The sequence below is a fragment of the Carya illinoinensis genome, chromosome 1 (genome assembly GCF_018687715.1).
Source record: "Carya illinoinensis cultivar Pawnee chromosome 1, C.illinoinensisPawnee_v1, whole genome shotgun sequence".
NCBI lineage: Eukaryota > Viridiplantae > Streptophyta > Magnoliopsida > Fagales > Juglandaceae > Carya > Carya illinoinensis.
The window spans coordinates 11,832,876-11,855,860 of NC_056752.1; the positions used below are offsets into that span (position 1 = coordinate 11,832,876).

The window sequence follows — 22,985 nt, forward strand, 5'->3', positions numbered from 1 at the left end:
AATTCTTCTGGAGATACAGCCATGAATATAGCATTCAGCCCCTTGCTATTCCAATTACAGTTGGTGATTTCTTCTTTCGTCCAATCATCAATATTTGTTTCTGGTCTGGTCCAACCTCGTACAACCGCGTTCCACACTCGCTCATCTAATGATTTGAGAAAGGCTCGCATGCGTACTTTCCAATATGCATAATTTTCACCATTGAAGTGCGGTGGGGCAGTCAATGATGACATATTGCAGGGGCACGGATCACACTCGAAAGAGTGAACCACGCTCTGATGCCAAATGAAATTCCCAATGTACCCCTGTAAAACCACGAAATTGTCTACCAATTTCCTTGAACAAATTAGTTAGATCTCAATTATAAAGATTATGAAATGAATCAAATACTTTAAAATAAATAATCAAACTTGCAAGACACAACGATTGGTTACGAAGGGAAACCCTTTAAAGAACTCTTTAAAGGTAAAACCCTACGGGGCAGCCAAACCCAGGAAAGTCAATCTCATTATTTGAAGAACAATTACAAGTAATAATCAATTACAAAACCTTTGCAATTCGACTCTCTTACTTGCCTAGACAAACGACCCGTTTGTCTTCTACCACAGTAGCAGCCAGAACCTCTGGCGATCTTCAAATGTTGACCTCCCTTTTTGGAACTCCAAAGGCTGAAACCCAATCGATGTTGCTTCGCACTCAAAGCACGATCACACTCAAGAAGATATGAAAAATCCCATGAAAATTCTCAAGTGAATTTTCTCTCATAAACACACAGAATATCCTCTGTAAAATTCGTGGCTTGAAGTCCTTGAGGAGATACAAAACCGAGTTCCCTTTAAATAGAAGATCTGAAAACAGTTCTAGTTGTAGTAGGACTCTGCTGACGGTTAGCAACAGACGCGAAAACGCGTCCCGACGGACTGCTAACATTTCGGGATAACTTCTTCTGATATAGACTGAATTCTGTTCCGATTTCTTCTGGATAAGTGTACTGCTAACAGAACTCGATTTTGACTTCAGGAACTTATCTAAACAACTCCTAATATTTCTAGATAGACTCAACATTGTTTAGACATTTTTACATTCATCCAACAATAATAAATAATATGATAAGATAAGCCTTATCATTCACTCATCTAATCCTAGCCAACTTTTTTACCTTTACACACAATATTCTAATTACGATAGTGAGAATTTTACTTTCTTTTTGGAATTCTAACCAAAGTTACGGGGAATGTTTATAACTTTATACGGACTTTAAAGGTAGAGATGTCAAATATATTTTTGGAATTCTAATCAAAGATTTCCTCGGTCCACAAAATTGTAAGAGCGGTTTAAAATATGCAAGAGAAGCCTTTTATCTATGAGTTTTACTATGTACAAGTGAATTTACATACCAATCTGGCGTACCAACACTGATGGTTTTATATTCAAAATTCAAATTAGTACTATTTTCAATAAAATCTACTTTCTGACAAATTACATTGGATGGGTGCACATATTGGTGCGTAGAATCGTTTACAACTAAATTTTTCCTTTATCTAGACCTCTAAGGTCAGTTTGAATTTAAAATTCACTCTAACTCATGTTATTTAATCATTATAATATTTTTAAATTTTCACATAAACTATAATATATAATTCAATTTTAAAAATCGTTTTAATTTTCTGTGAAATAGTAATTCAAAGAAATTATTTTAATTTCTTCAACCCAATTTACAAAGTGAATTTTGTCAACGCCCTTCTATTAACGAGGAAAAATACAATATATGTCTTCCAACTAATCACGGTTTATACTTTACAAACCAAATTACTAAAACTAATATATTGTGGCCTCAAATTTCTAGTAACACTGTTTTTAATAGCTGAGCTATAGCCCTCATCATAATACCTAGACCAAAGCATAACCCCTCCATATTTTGAAGAACTCTTGATAGAAGGCAAAACATCACTATTAAGCACATCGGGAGGAATGTAGCCACCCCCACCTGCTGGACCAGCTAGCAACCCCAGAAATATCTGCCCAGCTTGAATAGTGTTCCACTGATTCCAATGGGTCTTCAGGATTTCTGCATTGCCAGAGTAGTGACAGGCTTTGTTGTTATAGAATTGGATCCAGACATAGTCAAACAGGCCAGTGTCTAGTGCTCCTTTTAGCCAAGCATCTGGGAATGGACACTGTGGTGCTGCTGTTAAGTAGACCTTTTTCTGTTGGCTAAATGCAGACAGCGCCCTTGTGAGCTCGTCCCAGTGTTGGGTTGTGCCTCGCACGATATTGTAGTCAATGCCATCTAGAAGTGCATCACCCAATGGACGGGAGCTGGATTGACCCCCAAGAAAGTTGTTCCACAAGTAGTTTGCAACACTCCTGCATAGTATTTATTGAAAGTCCATGAAGCTGCTGCTTTGGAGAGTCAACACACACTCAGCATGGGCTAAATCAGCATTTGATAGCAGCTCAGCAAGAAAGGAGGAAGAATGTTCTAGAGGATAGTAGAGAGGAATATTCTAGTGTATAATTTTTTGTCTTCTTGTACAACTGTATTTTTATTTTTCAGTCGAGCTTGTTAACTAAGGTGTACAGATAGAATTTTTTCTGTTAGTTGTCATTTTCTTTGTAAGCTTATATAAGCAGGTTTTGTATAGACATTTAAACAAGCAAAACTTTCTTCCGTTCATTTTCCATCGTTTAGCCTAGATATTTGGTGATCTTCTTTACATTATTTGCATTTCCTTTATGGTACCAGAGCTCGGTTATGGAAGATCTTAACTCAGGCAACCAAAATTAAAACCAAAACCCAAACTCAAATATTCATGACCCTACTCATCCAAGCAGCCCATATTTCATGCTCGTCACTAGTAGCTTGGATGCAAGCAACTATATTACTCATAGGCTTATCAATGAAGAGGGCATTACAAATAAAAAATAATGTAAAAACTGTTGTGTTGGCATATTCAGATGACAAATCTTAATTCAATTGAGCCGTAATTGGTTTTGGGAGAATTTTAATCAAAATTGGATAGGCAATTCAAGACACATTCAGTTTGCTAGCCTTCTGAAAGACCCGCAATCTTCCTGAGACTAATATACAAGGTTTGCTCAACACTCTCAACATCCACTAGAGTGAATTTTACGCAAAAAGTTAGCTTGATATGCGTGAGAGTCAACAGTCAGTGAACTAGCGCTGAGTTTAACACGCAGAAAGTTTGTTAAAACATCTATTTACATTGTACAACATTAGGTGTATACGTATATAAGTAAGGGGAATAAGGTTAACGTGTCAAACACTGCAATGTCAATGCGAAGTAAAGGGAAAAGCAATACTTGCCTGGCATCACGGGTTGAGGAAAGGGTGTAGTTGCTACCACCGCCTCCAATAGAAAGCATCACCTTGAGGCCCTGGTTTTGGCAAGCTCTGATGTCGTTGCTCAAGCCAGTACACCCATTTGTGCTTGGGTCACAATGGCTGGCAAGGTTCATCTGTGGGATCTGGCCGTTGCCAAATGTTACCAGGAAACCTATGTTCACTATACCATAATTCCCAGTGGCGCAAGCATCAGCCAAGCTGCCCTCATTTCCATTCTGGCCCCAGTACACAGAGATCATGCCTGCCTTTGAGCCTGTGAAGAGGGCAACCATTAAAAGGCTGAACAAGGCTAATGGGGTCTGCAACTTTCGAGCCATTATTGTGCTTTGCTAGTTACTGCTTCGGATTGAAAATTAATGGGGAAGGGAGCTCTATTTATAATTTGACAGGCATATTGGAATACAATAAAAAATGACTTTATTTTCTCCCAATTAATACGTTTTGGGGAAGAAGATTGTCAAGAAAACGTGTCAAGCTAAAACGGTAGAACCACAAAACTACATAAAATTAGAATCTTATTAAAATTAGAATCTTATGCAATACAAAATGTCCTTGTCAGTCCCTGAACTTTCACTTCTGAGGTTGAATGTCCAAGGACAATTTGAGTCTATTTCTGGGGAAAATTGCAGGAAAATTTACTGTATGAGTGGCGGTGTAAAAATGGCTCAAATTTCTTGGAATTTGGCATAAGTTTCCAAGTTTTTAATGACTTGCGCGTGAAGACTTGACCGTCAACTTCGTCAGGTAATATAAATTATGTTCATTTGTCGAACACTCTAAATGACGGCCCGCGTGGGGCCAGCAGCTTGATTCTAATAGGAAACTGTCTAGTACGTCTCTAGAAGGGGGAAGATGACAGGAAAGTCTTGCAGGAACGCATGCTAAAGGGGTTCCGATGAGCCAGAAACAAAGAAGGGGTTTGGTGGGTTTGGTTTCAAAAGCATATACATTATATTATTCCTCGCTGTCAGCATTTCACCCCATAAAAATAAAACAAATAAATATATATAATAAAAATTTTATGTATAATTATTTTTATATATTCATTTATACAATCTATTAATATAATTGATTGAATATTAAAAAAATTTTATACAATCAATTATATCAATAAAATACATAAAAAATACATAAAAATAACTATATATACAATTATGTCATAAACAAACAAACTCAGCCACCCCCATTAAACTGATCCTCTGTTCCTAAAATTCTGCCATGGCTTTGCGACCACTCCCATCATCGACAACTTTTTTTTTTTATTTAATATAAATTCATTTATAATATCGAAGTTACAAATATGACTTATCAATATAGAAAAATTTAGACTATAAGTTAACCTATGCATATGCTCTAGAGCACCCCTATACACAAAGTAACGGATATTGTCTTAACTTCTAAACCTCTTCAAAGAGATAGAGTACTCTGTATAAAACTGATGATACTTTAATCAACTGATGACATTTTTATCTTATTAAAATCTAGAGGTTAAATAAAAGATTTGAATGGTAAGATGTGAAAGAATATCAGCTTATCCACACTACTTTGGAATTGAAGTAAAATAATGTTACGCACGAGTCTTTATATCTTAAGGTCTTGTTTGTTTTCAGTGATGAGATGAGATAAATTAAAATTAAAGTTGAAAGTTGAATAAAATATTATTAAAATATATTATTTTAATATTATTTTTGTATTGAAATTTAAAAAAATCGAATTGTTTATTTTATTTTTATATTGAGATTTTAAAAAGTTGAATTATTTATTTTATTATATATCGAAATTTGAAAAAGTTATAATGATTAAGATGAGATGAGATGAGATGAGATGAGATGAGAGTTTTATTTTGTATGAGAATTTGAAAATTTTATAATAATTATGCAAGCTCTTTATAAAAAAAAATTGGGTAAAATTGATATTTTTAACCTTTTTTTTTTTTTTTTTAACGAAAGAATCTATTTTTTTACAAAAGACCAGTATAAAATTTGTGTCTTTGAAACTTGTATAAATAAAAATGATATTGGCAATCTTAGAGTGTATAAGTTTTGTCTACTCTATTTGACAAAGTGGGTAAATATAGAACCTACTTAAAAAAAAATTAATTTTGTAATAATAGACCTGAGATTTACACGTCTAAAACTGTATTTAACATTATTTTTTAAAAAAATAAGATCTATTATTAAAAAATAATCTTTTTCAAGTAGATATTAGAGTTTTTTTAAAACAAAAAGGTGTGCAAATCTTTCACAAAAGTTGTGTTTGGATATTGAATTGAGTTGAGATAAAAGGTGAAAATTGAATAAATTATTATTATAATATTATTTTTTTAATATTATTATTTTGATATTTAAAACTATTGAATTATTTATTATATTTTATGTTAAAATTTAAAAAAATTGTAATAATTAAATGAGATAAATTGAAATGAATTAAGTAACCAAACGAGCATATTTGATCCATAATGTATGTGTCAAGGTCTTCTTAATTTGGGTCCATATCAGTCAAAAAGGCTAAGGTCCATAATGTATGTGTCAAGGTCTTCCATAATTTGGATCCATATCAGTCAAAAATGCTAGGATAGGCATTAGATAGCTCAATATTTAGGATTGGGCTAAAAGCTATAATGCATAGGCGCTTCTTTTTATTTTTAGAGGATGCATATGCTCTTGTTTATAGTATGACTTGCCATCGTATTCTCTTCAGTGCACATGACATGGACAAGGCCGCTAATTCTGCAATATTATTAGTATCAGAGATGCTAATGTCACGAACGGGGATTCTGATCAAGGATCTTGACAAGTAAATTTCTTTTTTCAGTTAATAATTAAGGTAATATTTTTTTTAATAATATTGTAATTTTTTTATCTTTAAAAATATTAAAACAATTTATGAAAAAATTACACTTGTGGGGATCCCTTTGTGTGGCTATAGAGCCACTTTATTATTATATACGATTTCATATCCCTTGTCATAACAAATAAAAACACTATTAATGATCCCAAAATTTTTCTTTCTTTCTTATTTTTGTCCAAATACTTTCTAGATTTTCAATTTGATCCTCTTGATTTATAAAAATTTATCTATATGATGTTCTCAAGTAAATTAATGATAGACTTACCATATAATATATTTCCAAAACATTGTGACATCTGTTAACTATTGATACTTAAGCTCTAAAATTAAATAATAATAAAAAGAAAAAAAAAAAGAGCAAGCTAGCTTAAAATATATAAATATATATATATATATATATAATTTTGAAGATTAAAAAAAAAAAAATTATTCATTTTTCTATGTTCCAGGAGGATTTTTGAATGGGGAAACCTCCAACTACCCTAGAGTGGCAGATGGACCAATACCCTTAGGGAAGGTGTAGAAACGACCTTTACCTATATAATTCTGCTACGTATAGTCGCCATGCAGTCTTCTGGCATCAGCATCTATTAAAAAAAAAAATCCCATTTACCATCTTCTTCCCATTTCGTTCAAAGAAAATAAAAACCAAGTCTCAACGATCCTCATCGCAGCTTTCTTCCCATTCAGTCCAAGCTATCGGCATCGAGAAGTAACCACGTCGCAGCTTAATGTTTGTAGTGGATTCTGTGTTTTTTTTTTTTTAATTCTTCGAAAACTATTACGCAATGTCAGTTGGCTTTGATTAATAGCAAAGAACTTTGTTTGGAGGCGATAGCTTTCTGATAGATTTTATTGGAATCGTTGAAGCTTTTAGATATTCATGTTGTCCAACTTAATTGAATTAATTGAAGCTTTAAGATGTTGTTGCCTGAGCTTTTAAGATGTTCATGTTGCCCATTCCATCTTCTTCCCATTCCTTGGAGGCGCCTATTGTGGAGGAGGACAACTCCAAATGAGAAGACATACTTGCATAACTTTGTGGACTCTATTTCAAGGTTTCAAAAGTATTGCTTTAATTTTGTGAACCGCAAAAGTTAAACTTTATGCTAGGGCTTAGATACACGAGCCTCTCTTCCAAACACTAGTTTGCACAACCTCCTTTTTTTTTTTTTTTTTTTTTTTTTTTTTTTTATGTCCATTTTGGTTGCTGATATTTTTCCACAATGATTTGAGCAACGATTCTTTCTATAAGGACTTAAGGAGATAGATCCGTGTAGGGTATTAGTTTTTTTTCGTAATGATTTAACACCGAATTTTTCTATATGAATCAATTTTTTGTGTTTGGCAAGGGGAGAACTCTTTATTAATGTACTATGTTCAACTAGTATTAGTCAATTCAAGACATGAACTCCCTCTACAATGAGCATCTCATTAAACAATATAAATTTTAATAATTATATGCATACATATAAGTCCCTCACAGTACTTTGTAAAAGAACTTTGCCAGGATAATCCATAGGGTTAGTATGCACAAAGTGAATTGCACAACATAGAGAGACGTATTGGTTCAAGAATTTATTAAGTGAGAACACAAGTGCTCAAACTTTGACATATCAAATATGCACTTTCCTTAAAGGAAAACTTTGAACCAAATCAGAAAAAGATTTTATATTATATTTTTCTTATTTAAAATTGAAAAAAAAAACATAATAGCAAAACAGAAAAATAAAATGCATGTCCTAGACTAATGATATGCAATGAATGCAAGAACATACAAAAGGTCGTATCAATTAATGTGACATATAATTTTCTTTGACCACTCACTTTGCTTTAAATTTTAGTCTATTCTTTTAATCAACACCACTTTGTATAATCTTTTCTTTATTTTGAAATTAAAAATCTATTAGTTCACTAAGTTTGACACTTAAAAAGTTGATTTGTTGACTCATATCACAAACTTAATTCTCTAAACTCTTTATTTTCCTTTTTAGATTTCTTTAACCTCTATTTTTCTTCATTTTATTTAAGTTAAAGCAATTCGGTCTTACATGACCAACAACAACACCACAATAATGATAAGTAGGAATAAACTTACTTTTGGACTTACCTTGGTTGGACTTCTTTATCATTGATCTATCATGTGAGGCACTTGGAACATGAGTTTTAGACGCGTCATTCTTTGGAGTTTCCTCATCTTAACTTCTTTTAACAAAAATGATATCTTTTGATGAAGTGACAGCGGATGATGAGTCTTTAAGTTTCATATCTTGGGAAGTCATATACTCCAAACCCGTGTGATTATAACTGGATTTTTGAAAACTCAACATCTTTTTTAATTTATGTGTTGCTGTTTTTTGTTTGCACTCCTGAAACTTTTTCAATTCTTTTTCTAGTGCAGCCTTTTGATATTTTAATATTGATACTTCAACACCAAAAATTTTAATGCATCAGAAATATTGTTTTTCTCATTCTCCACAGCAGTAAATCTATTGTACAACTTCTTGTTGAGTTTTTTTTTTTCCTTCTTCTTTAAATTTGATCACTTCCTCACATAGATAATTATAGGCTTTTTGTAAACTTAACTCATAATCAGCCACAACTAGAGCAACCTCTGAATCACTATCATCATCACTTTCAGTTTTTTTTAGCCAAATATTAGAAAAATCATTAACAATAGTAAAGAAAGCTAAAAAAGAATTGTCATCATTACATGATGAACTTGAAGTTTTAGATTCTGAACTGTCACTAAGTATAACATTCAATACTTTTCTTTTACTTTTCTTGAAATTTGAACATTCAATTCTTATATGACCATAACCAGAACATTCATGATACTTCACTTTATCATTATTATTAGATTTTTCTTTATTCCATTTTTCAAAATAATTTTTCTTTACAGAAAATTCTTTACCTCTATTTTTCTTTCCACTAGACTTTTTATTAAACATGAATTTTTTGAAGTTTCTTCCTATGAGATCTATATCCTCATTGTTAAAATTTTCTTCATCAGAAAAATTATCTTGATCATCTTTTACTATTTTGAGAGCAATGGACATACCTTTCCATGTTTGAGGAAGTGAGGATTCATATGTTTGTAAGGAACTGACCAGCTCTTTAACCTTTATTGTATCCAAATCCTTATTTTCCTTAATGACAATAACCTTAGGTCAAAATCTTTCCAGTAGAGATCTCAAAATCTTCCTCACAATCCTTGAATCCTCCACCTTCTCGCCGAGATTAAACCTGGAATTCACAATATCATTCAGTTTAGCATAAAAATCATTAAAACTTTCGTCTTCCAACATTTTAATCTCTTTAAATTTTGAGGTTAGCCTCTGCAATTTTGAAATTTTTACTATTCTTGTGCCTTTATGTGTAACCTCCAAAATATCCCAAACTTCTTTAGCAATCTCATACATGGAGATTTTTTTAAATTCTTCAGGGGATACCGCCATGAAAATAGCGTTAAGTCATTTGCTATTCAAATTGTAATTTTTGATTTCATCTTTCGCCCAAGCATCTATAGATGTCTCGGGTTTAGTCCATTCTTGTTCAACTGAATGCCATACACGGTCATCCAAAGACTTGAGAAAAACCCTCATACGAACTTTTCAATAAGCATAGTTTTCCCCATCGAAGTATGGTGAAACTTATAATGACGTCGACATGATCTACAAGGACACGAATCACACTTGAATGAGTGAATCACGCTTTAATGCCAATTGAAATTTCCCAAGTACCCCGTAGAATCACGAAATTATCTACCAATTTCCTTGCACAAATTGGTTAGATCTCAATATTATGATTATTAAACGAATTAAATACTTAAGGAAAATAATCAAACTTGCAAGACATAACGATTGGTTACAAAGGGAAACCCTTTATAGAATTTTTTAAAGGTAAAATCCTATGGGGCAACCAAACCTAGGAAAGTCCATCTTATTGTTTAAAAATCAATTACCAATAATTATCAATTATAAAATATTTATAACTTGACTCTCTTACTTGTCCAGACAAATGACCCATTTGTCTTCTACCGCAGTAGTAGCCAGAAATTCTGACGATTTTCAAACTATTGACTTCTCTCCTAGAACTCTATTGGCTGAAATCCAACTAATGATCATTCACACTTGAAGCATGATCACACACAATGAGAGATCACAAATATGAAAATTTACTAATGAATTTTCTCACCAAAATATAGACTAGAAAGTGCTCTAAAAAATATGTAGATCTAAATCTCTACAGATCCTAACCAATAGGATCTCTTAAATAAACAATTTGGAAATAATTCCAATTGAAGTAGGATTTTGCTGAAACATAAAATCTGTAGCGAGAATGTATCGTGACAAATTGCTAACATTTTGCGATAACGTTCTTCTACGGTGATTGATTTCTGTTCAACTTCTGTTTTGGATAAATGCAGATTCTTATGGACTCGATTTTTACCTCAATGACTCATCTAAACAATCTCTAAAACTTCTAGATAGACTCAACATTGTTTAGAGATAAATCAATAATTATTTTACATTCATCCAACAATTTCAAATACAATGATAAGATAAGTCTTATCATATAGTCATATAATCTTAGCCAATTTTTGTCTTCACAAAACCTATTTCGGGAGTTTGGTGCAGATGAAGTTTTGTTGCCTCTTAATTAAATGGATCCCACTAAAGCTCTAAAGCCTAATGGAATGACACCTCTTTTTTATAAAAAAAATTCTTGATTGCTGTTGGGAATGATGTGACCAAAGCTATTCCAATGGCCCTTAACAAATGGTCAATTTCCACAAGAATTAAATTACATTTTCATTACTTTGATCCCAAAGAAGAAGCAGCCCGAGGTGAGTTTTGATTTCAAATCTATCGGTTTATGCAATGTGATCTAAATTGGTTTCAAAAGTCATAGCAAATAGGCTTAAAGAGACATTGCTTAACATTATTTCAAAATCATGACCTGTTTTTGTATCTAGAAGGCTAATAACATATAACATCCTTGTGGCCTATTAGTTGGTGCATTTCTTATGGCAAAAAAGCAGTGGTAAAAAAGGCTTTAGACATAAGTAAAGCATATGACAGAGTGGAATGAGGGTTTTTAGAACCTGTTATGTAGAGAATGAGCTTTGGTGAAAAATGGATAAACTTGGTGATGCTTTGTGTCAAATCTGTCGCTTTGAGTCAAATCTGTCACTTTGTAAATGGTGTGCCAAAGGGCCCTTCGTTTCCATCTTTAGGATTGACGCAAGGGGATCTCCTTTGTTTCCATCTCGAGGACTGAGGCAAGGGGATCCCATATCCCCTTACCTATACTTGTTATGTATTGAGGGACCGATATCCTTATTGTAGCAGGCTAACAAATCAAAACAGATTGAAGGAATACAGATTTGTAATGGAGCTCCAAAGCTAAATCACTTGATCCGTTGCCTATTATGACCTCATTGGTTCCATCATATTTAGAATGGATAGAGAGCTTGGACATGTCAAAGGTGATATGATGCAAGGCAACTGAGTCAACAACCCAAGACTTATCTATTGAAGAGCTAGTGGCAGCACAGTTGACATTTGGTGAAAATGGAGTCCAAAACTTCTTGCATTGACGAGTTGTGTGACCAAGGATAGAGCAGAATTGGCGAACCACTAAATTTTTATTGGAGGAGTGAGGAGAATGATGTGATTGAGAGGGCCATTGGTTGGGCCATAAGTAATTGATGGTACGGTTGGACTTGCCTCCATGTGAGGGAGAAGAAGGCCACTGGTCTGGTATAGAAATTTTACCTATTTCGTACCGGTTCAAATACTGGCCGTACTGACTGGTACCGATCATTGTACTGGCCGGTACCCGTTGTACCGGCCGATATTTCAACATGTACCGACCTACATACTGGCCCGTACCAGTCGGTATTTCAGCCTATACCTTTTTTTTTTCATTTTTTCAAACTATAAGCTCATTTTTTGATCCCCAATTCAGACCAGACTATTTATAAATTATATATATATGTATTTATGTATAATTTATTCATATATACACTATTATTTTAGAATATAATTAATATATATATTTATATATATAATTTATTCATATATCGACTATCCATAAATGATACACGAAACGATACTGGTATTGAAATATTTTGTTCCAATGCCTTGACCGGTACGTTATTCAAAACATTGGTGGCAATAGTAGTTTGTTGTAGAGTCTCAAGTCGTTTGAGATAGATTTCATGACTTGCTATGACTAACAAGCAAGTCTTGAAGTTCTTCAAATGTGAAAGGAGTCTCGCGAGTGCAAATTGGACCCACAAAATTACGAAAATTAGATTCAAGGCCATTGAGAATATAGAGCATTAAATCATCATTTGTGACTGGAGAATCAACCAATACCAGTTCATAAGTAGGAACCAATGTGTTTACAATTTCTTTTGTCATTCATGCTGATAGAGAACATGTTATAGAAGGGCATATGTGGCTCTTTGATAATCGTCTCTTTGTGATTAACCATTTCGATGGTTTTACACAACCTAGCTCAATGAAATTTGATAAGGTTGCCATGTGGGTTCAATTCCATAATATGTCACTAGTTGGAATGGATATGGAGTGTGGTGAAAAGGTGGGAAGATCATTGGGGGAAGTTGAACTTTTGGAATTTGAGGTGAATGATGTGGGATGGGGTAACTTCTTGAGAGTAAGAGTTCTATTAGATCTATGGAAACCATAGGACAAAGGAAGAACAATTACATTGCATGGCATGAAGTATAAAATTCCGTTACAGTATGAAAAGCTACCTTGTTTCTGATTTACGTGTGGAAGAATTTTGCAAGCCTTTAAAGCTGTGTTGGATGAATGTGAGCTAAAGGATTTGGGCTACTATGGAAACCAATTTACCTAGTGCAATAAGAGGGAGCTTGCTCATTGTATAAGTGAAAGGCTAGAAAGGTTTCTTCCAAACTTTAGGTGGTGTTCAAATTACCCAATGGCTCGAGTTCAACATTGTACAGCTGCATACTTAGACCATGTGCCTATCATTTTCAAGCAGCAAGATGACCATTACAAAAGATAAAGAAACAAAATTTTCAGATTTAAGGCTATGTGGGTGGAATCCTCGAACTGTAAAAGGATTATTGAAGCTGCATGGTAGGTGGAACCAGGTGTTAATGGATTGAATTCTGTAAAGAGGAAGATTGAGAGGTATGGAGAAAAGCTAACGGTTTGCAACAAGGAAAAGTTTGGGCATGTGAATCAAGGCATTGAAATTAGAACTAAATTGCAACTCTTGTGAAGTAGTGATCCACACTGCCAAAGAAGGGCTAAGACTAGAGAAGCTAGAACTGAAATGCAACAATGGCTTGAGAGAGGGGAAATTATGTGGAGACAAAGCTCCAAAGCTCTATGGTTGAAAGAGGGGGGCACAAATGCATGTTTCTTTCACAATAAAGCTTCACAGAGAAAAAAGAAGAACTTATTAAGGGACTCAAAGATGCAAATGGCTCATGGAAACTAAATGAGGAGAGGGATTAGTTGATACTCATGTATTTTTTTTTTTTTTTTGGAGGGATTGAGGGGTAGAGTTGACACTGACATGAATGAAAACCTATTAAGGGAGTTTGGTGCAGACGAATTTTTGTTGGCTCTTAATCAAATGGATCCAACTAAAGCTCTAAGGCCTAATGGAATCACACATCTTTTTTATAAAAAAATTCTTGGTTGTTGTTGGGAATGATGTGACAAAAGCTATTCTAATGGTCCTTAACAATTGGTCAGTTTCCACAAGAATTAAATCACACTTTCATTACTTTGATCCCAAAGAAGAAGCAGCCTGAGGTGAGTTATGATTTCAGACCTATTAGTTTGTGCAATGTGATCTAAACTAATTTCAAAAGTCCTAGCTAATAAGCTTAAAGAGACATTACTTAACATTATTTCAAAATCATGATATGCTTTTGTACCTGGAAGGCTAATAGCATATAACATCCTTGTGGCCTGTTAGCTGGTGCAATTCTTAAGGCAGAAAAGAGGTGGTAAAAAAGGCTTTAGGCATGAGTAAAGTATATGATAGAGTAGAAAGAAGGTTTTTAGAACCTGTTATGTAGAGGATGAGCTTTGGTGAAAAATGGATAAACTTGGTAAATATTTTTAAATATTTTTTTTACGAATTTTTTGAATATTTTTTTTTAGAAAAAAAAAAAGCACAATATCATTAAAAAAAACACTATCTTAGTTATTAAATAAAAAAATTACATTTGTCAAGATCCTCGGCAAAAATTTTCGTTTGTGCCTTTAGCATTTCTAATATAATAATATTGTAGAATTAGCGGCCTTGTCCATGTCATGTGCACCAAAGAGAATATGATGACAAATCATACTGTCAACAAGAGCCCACACATCCTTAAAAAAAAAAAAAAAAAAAAAAAAAGAAAAAAAAAAAGCTCCTATGCATCATAGCTTTTAGCCCAACAGTTCCGCTGCTAAGCGGTTGAACTGATTTTTAATGAAAAACAACCCTCCACTTAGCAGCTGCCACCTCACCTATCAGACTAAACTCACACTATACTCGTGCACATGGGATAATAACGGCAAAGTTCAATTTCTCTTTGGATGAATCTGTGCTTCCAGATGACTTCCAATTTCAGAACCAACGCCGAACGACCTCCACCACCAGCATCCATTGCCACCAGTTCACCACCACCCATCCGTCGAGAATCCATCCGTCGTCCTCCTTAGCAGATTTGGTCTAACTCCGATTTCTCCCAAATTTACCCCATGTGTGAATCGCCCACTATGCAAGCGTAGTTCTCCTCTTCCACTGGTTTGTTGCCCACCACAATTCCTAACCAATTCACGGTTGTTCATGGCTGACTCTAGTGGGCTTGGTGTTTCTCCATCCCAATCCACGGTTGTTCACTGCAATTTTTAAATGTAACATTTAGTAATTGTAACAAGTTTAAACAATAAAATCCCAATTGCTTTCAACTTTCTTTTTATGAAATGGAATTTTATAAATTTGTTGGGTGAATCGCGATTTAGAAATAGAGACCATGAGACGCATACGTGGTAGCCAATTACTGAAGGGCTGTTCTTTGAAGGTTAAAAACCCAACCAATCCCAGGTATTCTCTTAGCCCAATGGTAAATATTGGGCTATCTAATGCCTATCCTAGCTTTTTTGACTGATACGGGCCCAAATTATGAAAGACCTTGACACGTACATTAGTTGACCCTTAAAAGGCTTCATATAATAAAAATGGATCTAGATTAGAAAAATAATATTTACAATTTGTGAAAGATTTGTGCACCTATTTTTTTTTAAAATTATTTATCTAATATTTACATAAAAAATTATTTTTTAATAATAGATTTCATTTCTTTCAAGAATAATGTTAAATATAGTCTTAGATGTGTAAATTTCACGAACTATCTTTAAAAAAAAAAAGTAAGGTCTATTATTAAAAAATTAATTTTTTTAAGTAGGTTCTATATTTACTCATTTTTGTCAAAAAGAGTAGATGAAACTTAGACTCTAGGATTGTCAATATCATTTTTATTTAGATACAACCGTGAACATATAACCGTGAAGTCTGTAAACGTTGCGTAATCGTTTTGAAAAAAAATATGGACTATTATTAAAAAAAAAATTCATATGAGTCTTATGTTTTATTCACTTTTTTTCAAAGCGTTTAAGTGACGGTTAAATAATTTACAGTTTCAAATATATTTTCTCTTTTATTTATACAAGTTTTAAATACATAAATTTTATATAAATCTTTTGTAAAAAAATAGATTCTACCATTAAAAAAAAAAAGTTTAAAAATATCAGTTTTACTCAATTCTTTTTTATAAAGAGCTTGCATAACAAAGACTCGCGCCTAACATTATTTTTTACTTACAATTCCAAAATAGTGTGGATAAGCTGATATTCTTTCACGTCTTACAATTCAAATCTTTTATATAACCTCTACATTTTAAAAAGATAAAAATATCATCAGTTCATTGAAGTATCAAAGTTGTCGATGATGGTAGTGGTGATAAAGCCATGTCAGGATTTTAGGAACAGAGGATCAATGTAATGGGCAATTGGGTGGCTGAGTTTGTTTGTTCATGAGACAGTTGCTTTCTGTTTTAACGATATGTTTATGCTGAGGAAAGAGGTTATTATTATCCTTTTATTTCTCATTTACTATTCTTTTATATTTATTTTTTTTAATTTTTTATTTTACTTAATAGTTAAGAAAGTGATTATTAGTAAAATTACATATTTTTTAAATTTTTTTAATAGCTAAGGATGTTAAAAAAATACTTTAAAAAAATGATAAAAAAATAAATAATTCCTACAGTCTTATAAGTAGTAAATTAGTAATAATTGAGCAGTAACCCATATATATATAATATATAATATATATTATACGCTTTTCAAACCAAATCGACTGTACATTCGGGTTTACGACTGAGAGGCTAGATATATTCGGCCCAGAACTCAGGTCTCAAATTTGACCTGGATATACCTGGATTGTTACCCGGGCCATCTTTGAAAAACTGGAAATTCGGGTTTCGGGTTTGACCCCTTTTTTTATAATTAATTAATTTATTTTATTTTATTTTTTTAAGTTCATATTAAATTAAATTTAAAAACATAAGTTTTTTTGGGTAAAAAGCCTATATTTTATTAAAAAAAAAATTTTAAAAAATAATCCATTTAAAAGCATAATTTTTGTTTTTAATAAAAAAGCCTTTATTATACTGAAAAAAATTTCTCAGTCATCAATTTGGAAAGCATAATATTTGTGTTCTAAAAATACTAAATGCATGTAAAATAAAATAAAATTCTATTATTCATCTTTGCATGCATCATAATGCAATCCACTACATATTACATTTTTTGTTATTTATATATTACATTACATTACAAAATACAAAATTACAATATATGAATTACAAAATCAGTAGAATGTCTATCAGTGATTAATCTCCACACCAAATAGCAATTTCAAGTGATTGGATTGAAAGAGATCATGCAAAAAACAAAAAGTTTTGAACAACTATCAGTGATTTTTGGCAACCTATGGCCTTAAAGTGAGATTAAGAGACTCAAAACTAAATTGAACTTTTGATTAATATAAATATCAGAGCTATATGACCCAAGAACTCATAGAAAGAAACATATTTGGAGGTGGCACAGCTGTGACTGCATTGCAAGAATTCATAGACAGAAACATACTTTTGCTGGCTGTGTTTACCTGATGGCCAGCAAAAGTATAAACTATCTCGGAAGTAATAAATAATAGAAGCATGGCAGGCTCCTATCATTCTTCACAATAAAGTATGTTAGGTCTCCCTAAAATTTTGAATTTTGAACACATTACAAAATAAGGAGTCTCAGGAATCTCAAGATTTCATCTCAATATGAAAACTGAAAGACTCATTGGTTAAGATACTGATCAACAATAAAACCCATATGACTATTGGGTCCAAGACAGATAGAGGAAAAAAATTTTAAAACCGATCAAACATATCAAACTTACTAGGTTGTTTAATGAAAACATAATAGAAAACATAACAAATCACCATTTGAATCTGAATCAGTGAAATAAAGAAACTCAAATTAATAACAATCCTCGAGTCCATTATAAAAACGAATTCCAAAAAATGCAATTTTTACAATAAAGTTTTATTGTTAGAAATTCAGCTGTGAACCAATTCACTTTGATTGATTCCCAGATTTCATTCAAATTCTCCAATATCCCCATTTCTTGAAAGCCCGAAGACTAAACATCAAAACATCATGATATGAAATGTTAGAAGGTTGTAAGCCTTTAACATTAATATAATATATATAATATATTATAAGTGCATAAAAACAAATCTAAATATTCTTCTATTAGTACAAAGCGGCAAAGCCCAAAAGACAATACTCTTTGAATCCAGCCAAACACAAATGATGCAAAAATCAAATTACCAAGATCAATCATTTAGAAAGACATTAATTTTCCTAATGAATGGTTTTTAGAAAATGAAAACCACCCACAAAAAATTCAATATACTTGGCTCACTAAATGATAAAAATATGTAATTGCTACAGGTAGAGCAGTTCTACACGAATGCTTTGTTTTAGATTAAAAAAAAAAATCCCTTTCACTTTAAACGCATACATCCTTTTAATTTTAAAAACACCACTTTTGCCCAAACTCAATATAAGATATATTCTAACGCCTTTAGCATGCTTTCCTGCAAGACTTTCCTGTCATCTTCCCCCGTCTAGAAACGTACTGGACAGTTTCCTATAAGAATAAAGCTGCTGCCCCAACTCGGGCCGACTTTTCTGACTAAGTGTTCGACAAATGAACATGATTCACATTAATACCTGTCTCCATACGAAGTTGACGATCAAGTCTTCACGCGCAAGTCATTAAAAACTTGGAAACTTATGCCAACTTACAAGAAATTTGAGCCATTTTTACACCGCCAGGCCCATTCATACAGAAAAGTTTCCTGCAATTTTACCAAGAAATACACTCAAATTCAGAATTAGTCTGTTTCCTAGTCCTGACCTCGGACATTACCTCAGAAGTGAAAGTTCATAACTGACAAGGACATTTTGTATTGCATAGGATTCTAATTCTATGTAGTTTTGTGGTCTTACAGTTCTAGCTTGACACGGTTTCTTCACAATATTCTTCCTCGAAACGTATTGACTGGGCGAAAATAAAGTCATTTTTCACCGTATTCCAATATGCCTATAAAATTATAAATAGAGCTCCCTTCACCATTAATCTTCAATCCGAAGCAGCAACTAGAAAAGCACAATAATGGCTCGAAAGTTGCAGACCCCATTAACCTTGTTCTGCCTTTTATTGGTTGCCCTCTTCACAGGCTCAAAGGCAGGCGTGATCTCTGTGTACTGGGGCCAGAATGTAAATGAGGGCAGCTTGGCTGATGCTTGCGCCACTGGGAATTATGGTATAGTGAACATAGCTTTCCTGGTAACATTTGGCAATGGCCAGACCCCACAGATGAACCTTGCGGGCCATTGTGACCCAAGCACAAATGGGTGCACCGGCTTGAGCAACGACATCAGAGCTTGCCAAAACCAGGGCATCAAGGTGATGCTCTCCCTTGGAGGCGGTGCTGGTAGCTATTTCCTCGCCTCTGCTGAAGATGCCAGGTAAGCATTGCCTCTTGTCACTATATTTCTATAGAGCTAGCTTCTTTGGTTTTTAAACTTGAAAAGTTTGAGGTTATATTTAAAAAGTTTCGGTAATGCTACTTATAAGTACGTAAACACGTCAATTTTTTGGAATCCATTGCTATTAATTATTTTAAAAAAGTCAACGCATCAAATGCCTATCGACAACGAAGTTCGCCACATTTATTTTGTTTTGTTTTGTTTTTTAACATCTGTTTTCAAGCTTAGGTATTTGGAAGGGAATTTACATGTTTTACTGGTCACTTTCACCAAGTAAAAGATCAGAAAATGATGTTCTCTGATACTGTGCAGGAGTGTTGCAAACTACTTGTGGGACAACTTTCTCGGGGGTCAATCCAGCTCCCGTCCATTGGGTGATGCAGTTCTAGATGGCATTGACTTCGATATTGAGGGAGGCACAACCCAACACTGGGACGAGCTCGCAAGGGCACTGTCTACATTTAGCCAACAGAAAAAGGTCTACTTAACAGCAGCACCACAGTGTCCATTCCCAGATGCTTGGCTAAAAGGAGCACTAGACACTGGCCTGTTTGACTATGTCTGGGTCCAATTCTATAACAACCAACCCTGTCAATACTCCGGCAATGCAGACAACCTGAAGAGCTATTGGAATCAGTGGAACACTATACAAGCTGGGCAGATATTTCTGGGGTTGCCTGCTGCTCCAGAAGCAGCTGGGAGTGGCTACATTCCTCCCGATGTGCTTAATAGTGATGTTTTGCCTTCTATCAAGAGTTCGTCAAAATATGGAGGGGTTATGCTTTGGTCTAGGAATTATGATAAGGGCTATAGCGCAGCTATTAAAAACAATGTTTGAACATTTTGTTTTGGCTTCCACTGAATATGTTTCAGTTTACAGGATGTAAGGCCTACTATTTATAAATAAAGCAATAATCTCTATAGAATAAAAAATCTTTAAGAAAATCCTTATTGAGTGAGTGGTTGGGAAGAAAAAGAAGCAAACTAAATGAAGGAAGATATGGATCTTTCAAAGGGGAGGCAATATTTTAGTTGCTTTTACTCTTCTTTTTATTTTCAACATAACCTCTGTTCCAGGCTTGTAATTTCAACTTTCAATTGCTATACTTTCTTCATTATTAATCAATTATCGTTTTCTTTTTATGGACTGAGGAGATCTTTGGTTAGAACTTAGAAGTCAAAGCATATACTTGATCCCTCTGCCTTCAAGTCCCTATAAACAGACTTGAACTTTAGCCCTATAAAAAGCCTTCACGAAATGTTTAAAAAAAAAAAAATGTTGCTTCCAAATGGCTCAAATAAAAGTCTGTTAATCTGGCCTCCTACCAGGATGCCAGATCAATAGATCATTATTATGGTTTATTGGGTCCGGGACGAGAGGAAGGGCATTCATAACTGAAACACGAGTAACTATTAGGTAGGTACTCTTAAAATATAAACACGTGATATTTACATCGTATTATAGGATTTCATGTCATTTCAATTGACGCTTGCATAAACAATTTTAATTATATAGAAGTATTTAATAATTTTTCTTGAAACATGCACTTCGAGAACAACCTCAAAATTACCAAAGCCGGGGCATTAAGCTCATGCTTTCCACCGTTGGTGGCGTCGGGAGCTACAATGCCATCTGTTGATGATGGTAGGAGAGTGTAGGGAGCTACGTACTTCCATACTGGGGAAACCAATCTAATTCCATACCTCTGGGGGATGCCTTAGTAGATGGCAATAGACTTTGATATTAAGCAAAATCATATTCACAAAACACTTTAAAACATAGGTACCTATTGGTCCCATTCTGTGACACAAATTATATGACCTTTCAATTAAAATAGGTACCCATTCTCTTAACTTACAAGCTAAGTCAAGGAAAATGTTAGAATATAAATTAAACTATTAAACATAACTCCGCCAACTAGCAAATTTGATATATGTCTCCTCTCTTTTCTCTCTAAGGAGAACAGAGGTGGTGTTGTTTCTCTGTCTCCTCTCTGAAGTATAATGGTGAAGGCAAGAGTTCTCAGTGATCTGCTAGTTTGGTGAATCACTATGGATAGTTTACAAGAAGTATGGAGAATCTAAAACTTAGTGAAGAGGAGGATACGAAAATTGCATTGGAGGGTGGTGCAACCTGTGATGTTCAACGTAAAGGGGAGATGTGTCTCATTGGCAACATATGGATTGACAGATCCATACGAAAAAACATTGTTGAAGCAACGATGGCAAAGTTACTCACTCAAAAAATGAATAGCACAAATGCTATTCTAAGTGTAAAAGGATGCTATATAATAATTAGGAATAAAATTCTTAGATTGTCTTCTCAGAAAAAATTGTTTAAATCCAAACTCGTATAAAATGATAAAAAGTTTTATAAATAAAAATGGTGGTATGTAAAATGAATGGAATGATGCAACAGAAATAAAAAAGACACTAGTCATAGACTAGATTCATACTTTTGAATATTTTTTTTTTAGTGCCAAATGGAACGTAAAAGACTAACAAATTGAAATTAACAATTAAACATTTAACTATGCTAAATAATTTTAATTAATCTAAAAATTAAATAATTAAATGAAATTAATCAATGTAATTATAATATATATTTAATAGAAGCTTAAAGAAATAAGAAAAATAATTCACATAAAACAAAATAAACAACAAACAGAATGCCAAACTTTTAATTTAAAAATATCAAGAATACACTATAAATTTTAAATTAAAATTAACTAAAATATTGGAAATAAAAAGATCAAGCTAAATAAATGAAGATAAAGATTAAAAATAATAGAAGAGATTAAATTATAATAATAATTAGATCCCTGAACGAGCTATTCAACAATGCTGCAGCGTGAATGAAAACTGACTGTATGAAATGAGGGTCTGCGGCGATGAGTAAATCCAAGAGAATAATAAGGTACTATTGAAAAATGCCAAAGAGAGAATAATAAGGTGTGGCGCTGAATGAGATTTTAATGAAAAGCTGCCTCCAAGAGAAAAATTAATCTTTTTTTTAGGTCAAAGTCTCATTCTAATAAAGTAGTGTGCGCCCACGAAGAATTATATCTTATGGCGTGAATTGAATTCATTGGCGGAACGTGCTACGGCCACAGAAGATTCTCACCGAAAATCTTCACCGAATAGTAACATTTGTTTCATTTTATTTTTTACTTTTTTTGAAAATATTTTTTAAAACTATTTAAATATTTTAAAAAAATAAAATAAAATTATAAATTCATTTAAAAACAATTTCTTAATCATAAAGTAAAAAAAAAATATTCAAAATAGTATTTCCCTAAACATAAACATTCTATTTTCCTTGATTTATCACTCATGTACGTTAAATCTGGAGACTTGGGCCAAATCTGGTGAGAGTCATTCGATTACTGATCGGATGCTAGAGCTTTGGACAATTTAGAACAAGCGTAAGTTCGTTATAGAGGTATGATTTTATTATTTTGATACTCTTTATTTTTTTTTAAGTATTGTGCTTATCAGTTGATGTGTTAATATATTTCTGATGATGAGTTTACCTCTATTTTTTACTTTTACCACACTGGGACTTGTGGAGGGCCGGAGGCCATTTGTAG

General features: G+C 33.2%; 2 protein-coding genes across 2 annotated transcripts; one reads left to right on the plus strand and one right to left on the minus strand.

Moving 5' to 3' along the window:
* Positions 1-1,720: 1,720 nt before the first annotated feature.
* LOC122310698 (acidic endochitinase-like) lies at positions 1,721-3,829 on the minus strand. The gene is made up of 2 exons (XM_043124810.1): positions 3,329-3,829; positions 1,721-2,367 (listed from the first exon to the last, which is right to left on the minus strand). The coding sequence occupies exons 1-2, from the start codon at positions 3,682-3,684 to the stop codon at positions 1,791-1,793; spliced, it is 933 nt and encodes a 310-aa protein (XP_042980744.1). The 5' UTR covers positions 3,685-3,829; the 3' UTR covers positions 1,721-1,790.
* A 15,134-nt stretch (positions 3,830-18,963) lies between these two features.
* Positions 18,964-20,340, plus strand: LOC122310706 (acidic endochitinase-like). The gene is made up of 2 exons (XM_043124822.1): positions 18,964-19,374; positions 19,708-20,340. The coding sequence occupies exons 1-2, from the start codon at positions 19,019-19,021 to the stop codon at positions 20,231-20,233; spliced, it is 882 nt and encodes a 293-aa protein (XP_042980756.1). The 5' UTR covers positions 18,964-19,018; the 3' UTR covers positions 20,234-20,340.
* The last annotated feature ends 2,645 nt before the right edge of the window (positions 20,341-22,985 follow it).

Bases quoted from the DNA above. Each gene is read 5' to 3' on its own strand.
- LOC122310698 (XM_043124810.1), bottom strand. From the start codon at position 3,684: ATGGCTCGAAAGTTGCAGACCCCATTAGCCTTGTTCAGCCTTTTAATG. The intron at 2,368-3,328 runs GCAAGTATTGCT...AATACTATGCAG, and splicing joins TCCTCAACCCGTGATGCCAG to GAGTGTTGCAAACTACTTGT.
- LOC122310706 (XM_043124822.1), top strand. From the start codon at position 19,019: ATGGCTCGAAAGTTGCAGACCCCATTAACCTTGTTCTGCCTTTTATTG. The intron at 19,375-19,707 runs GTAAGCATTGCC...GATACTGTGCAG, and splicing joins GCCTCTGCTGAAGATGCCAG to GAGTGTTGCAAACTACTTGT.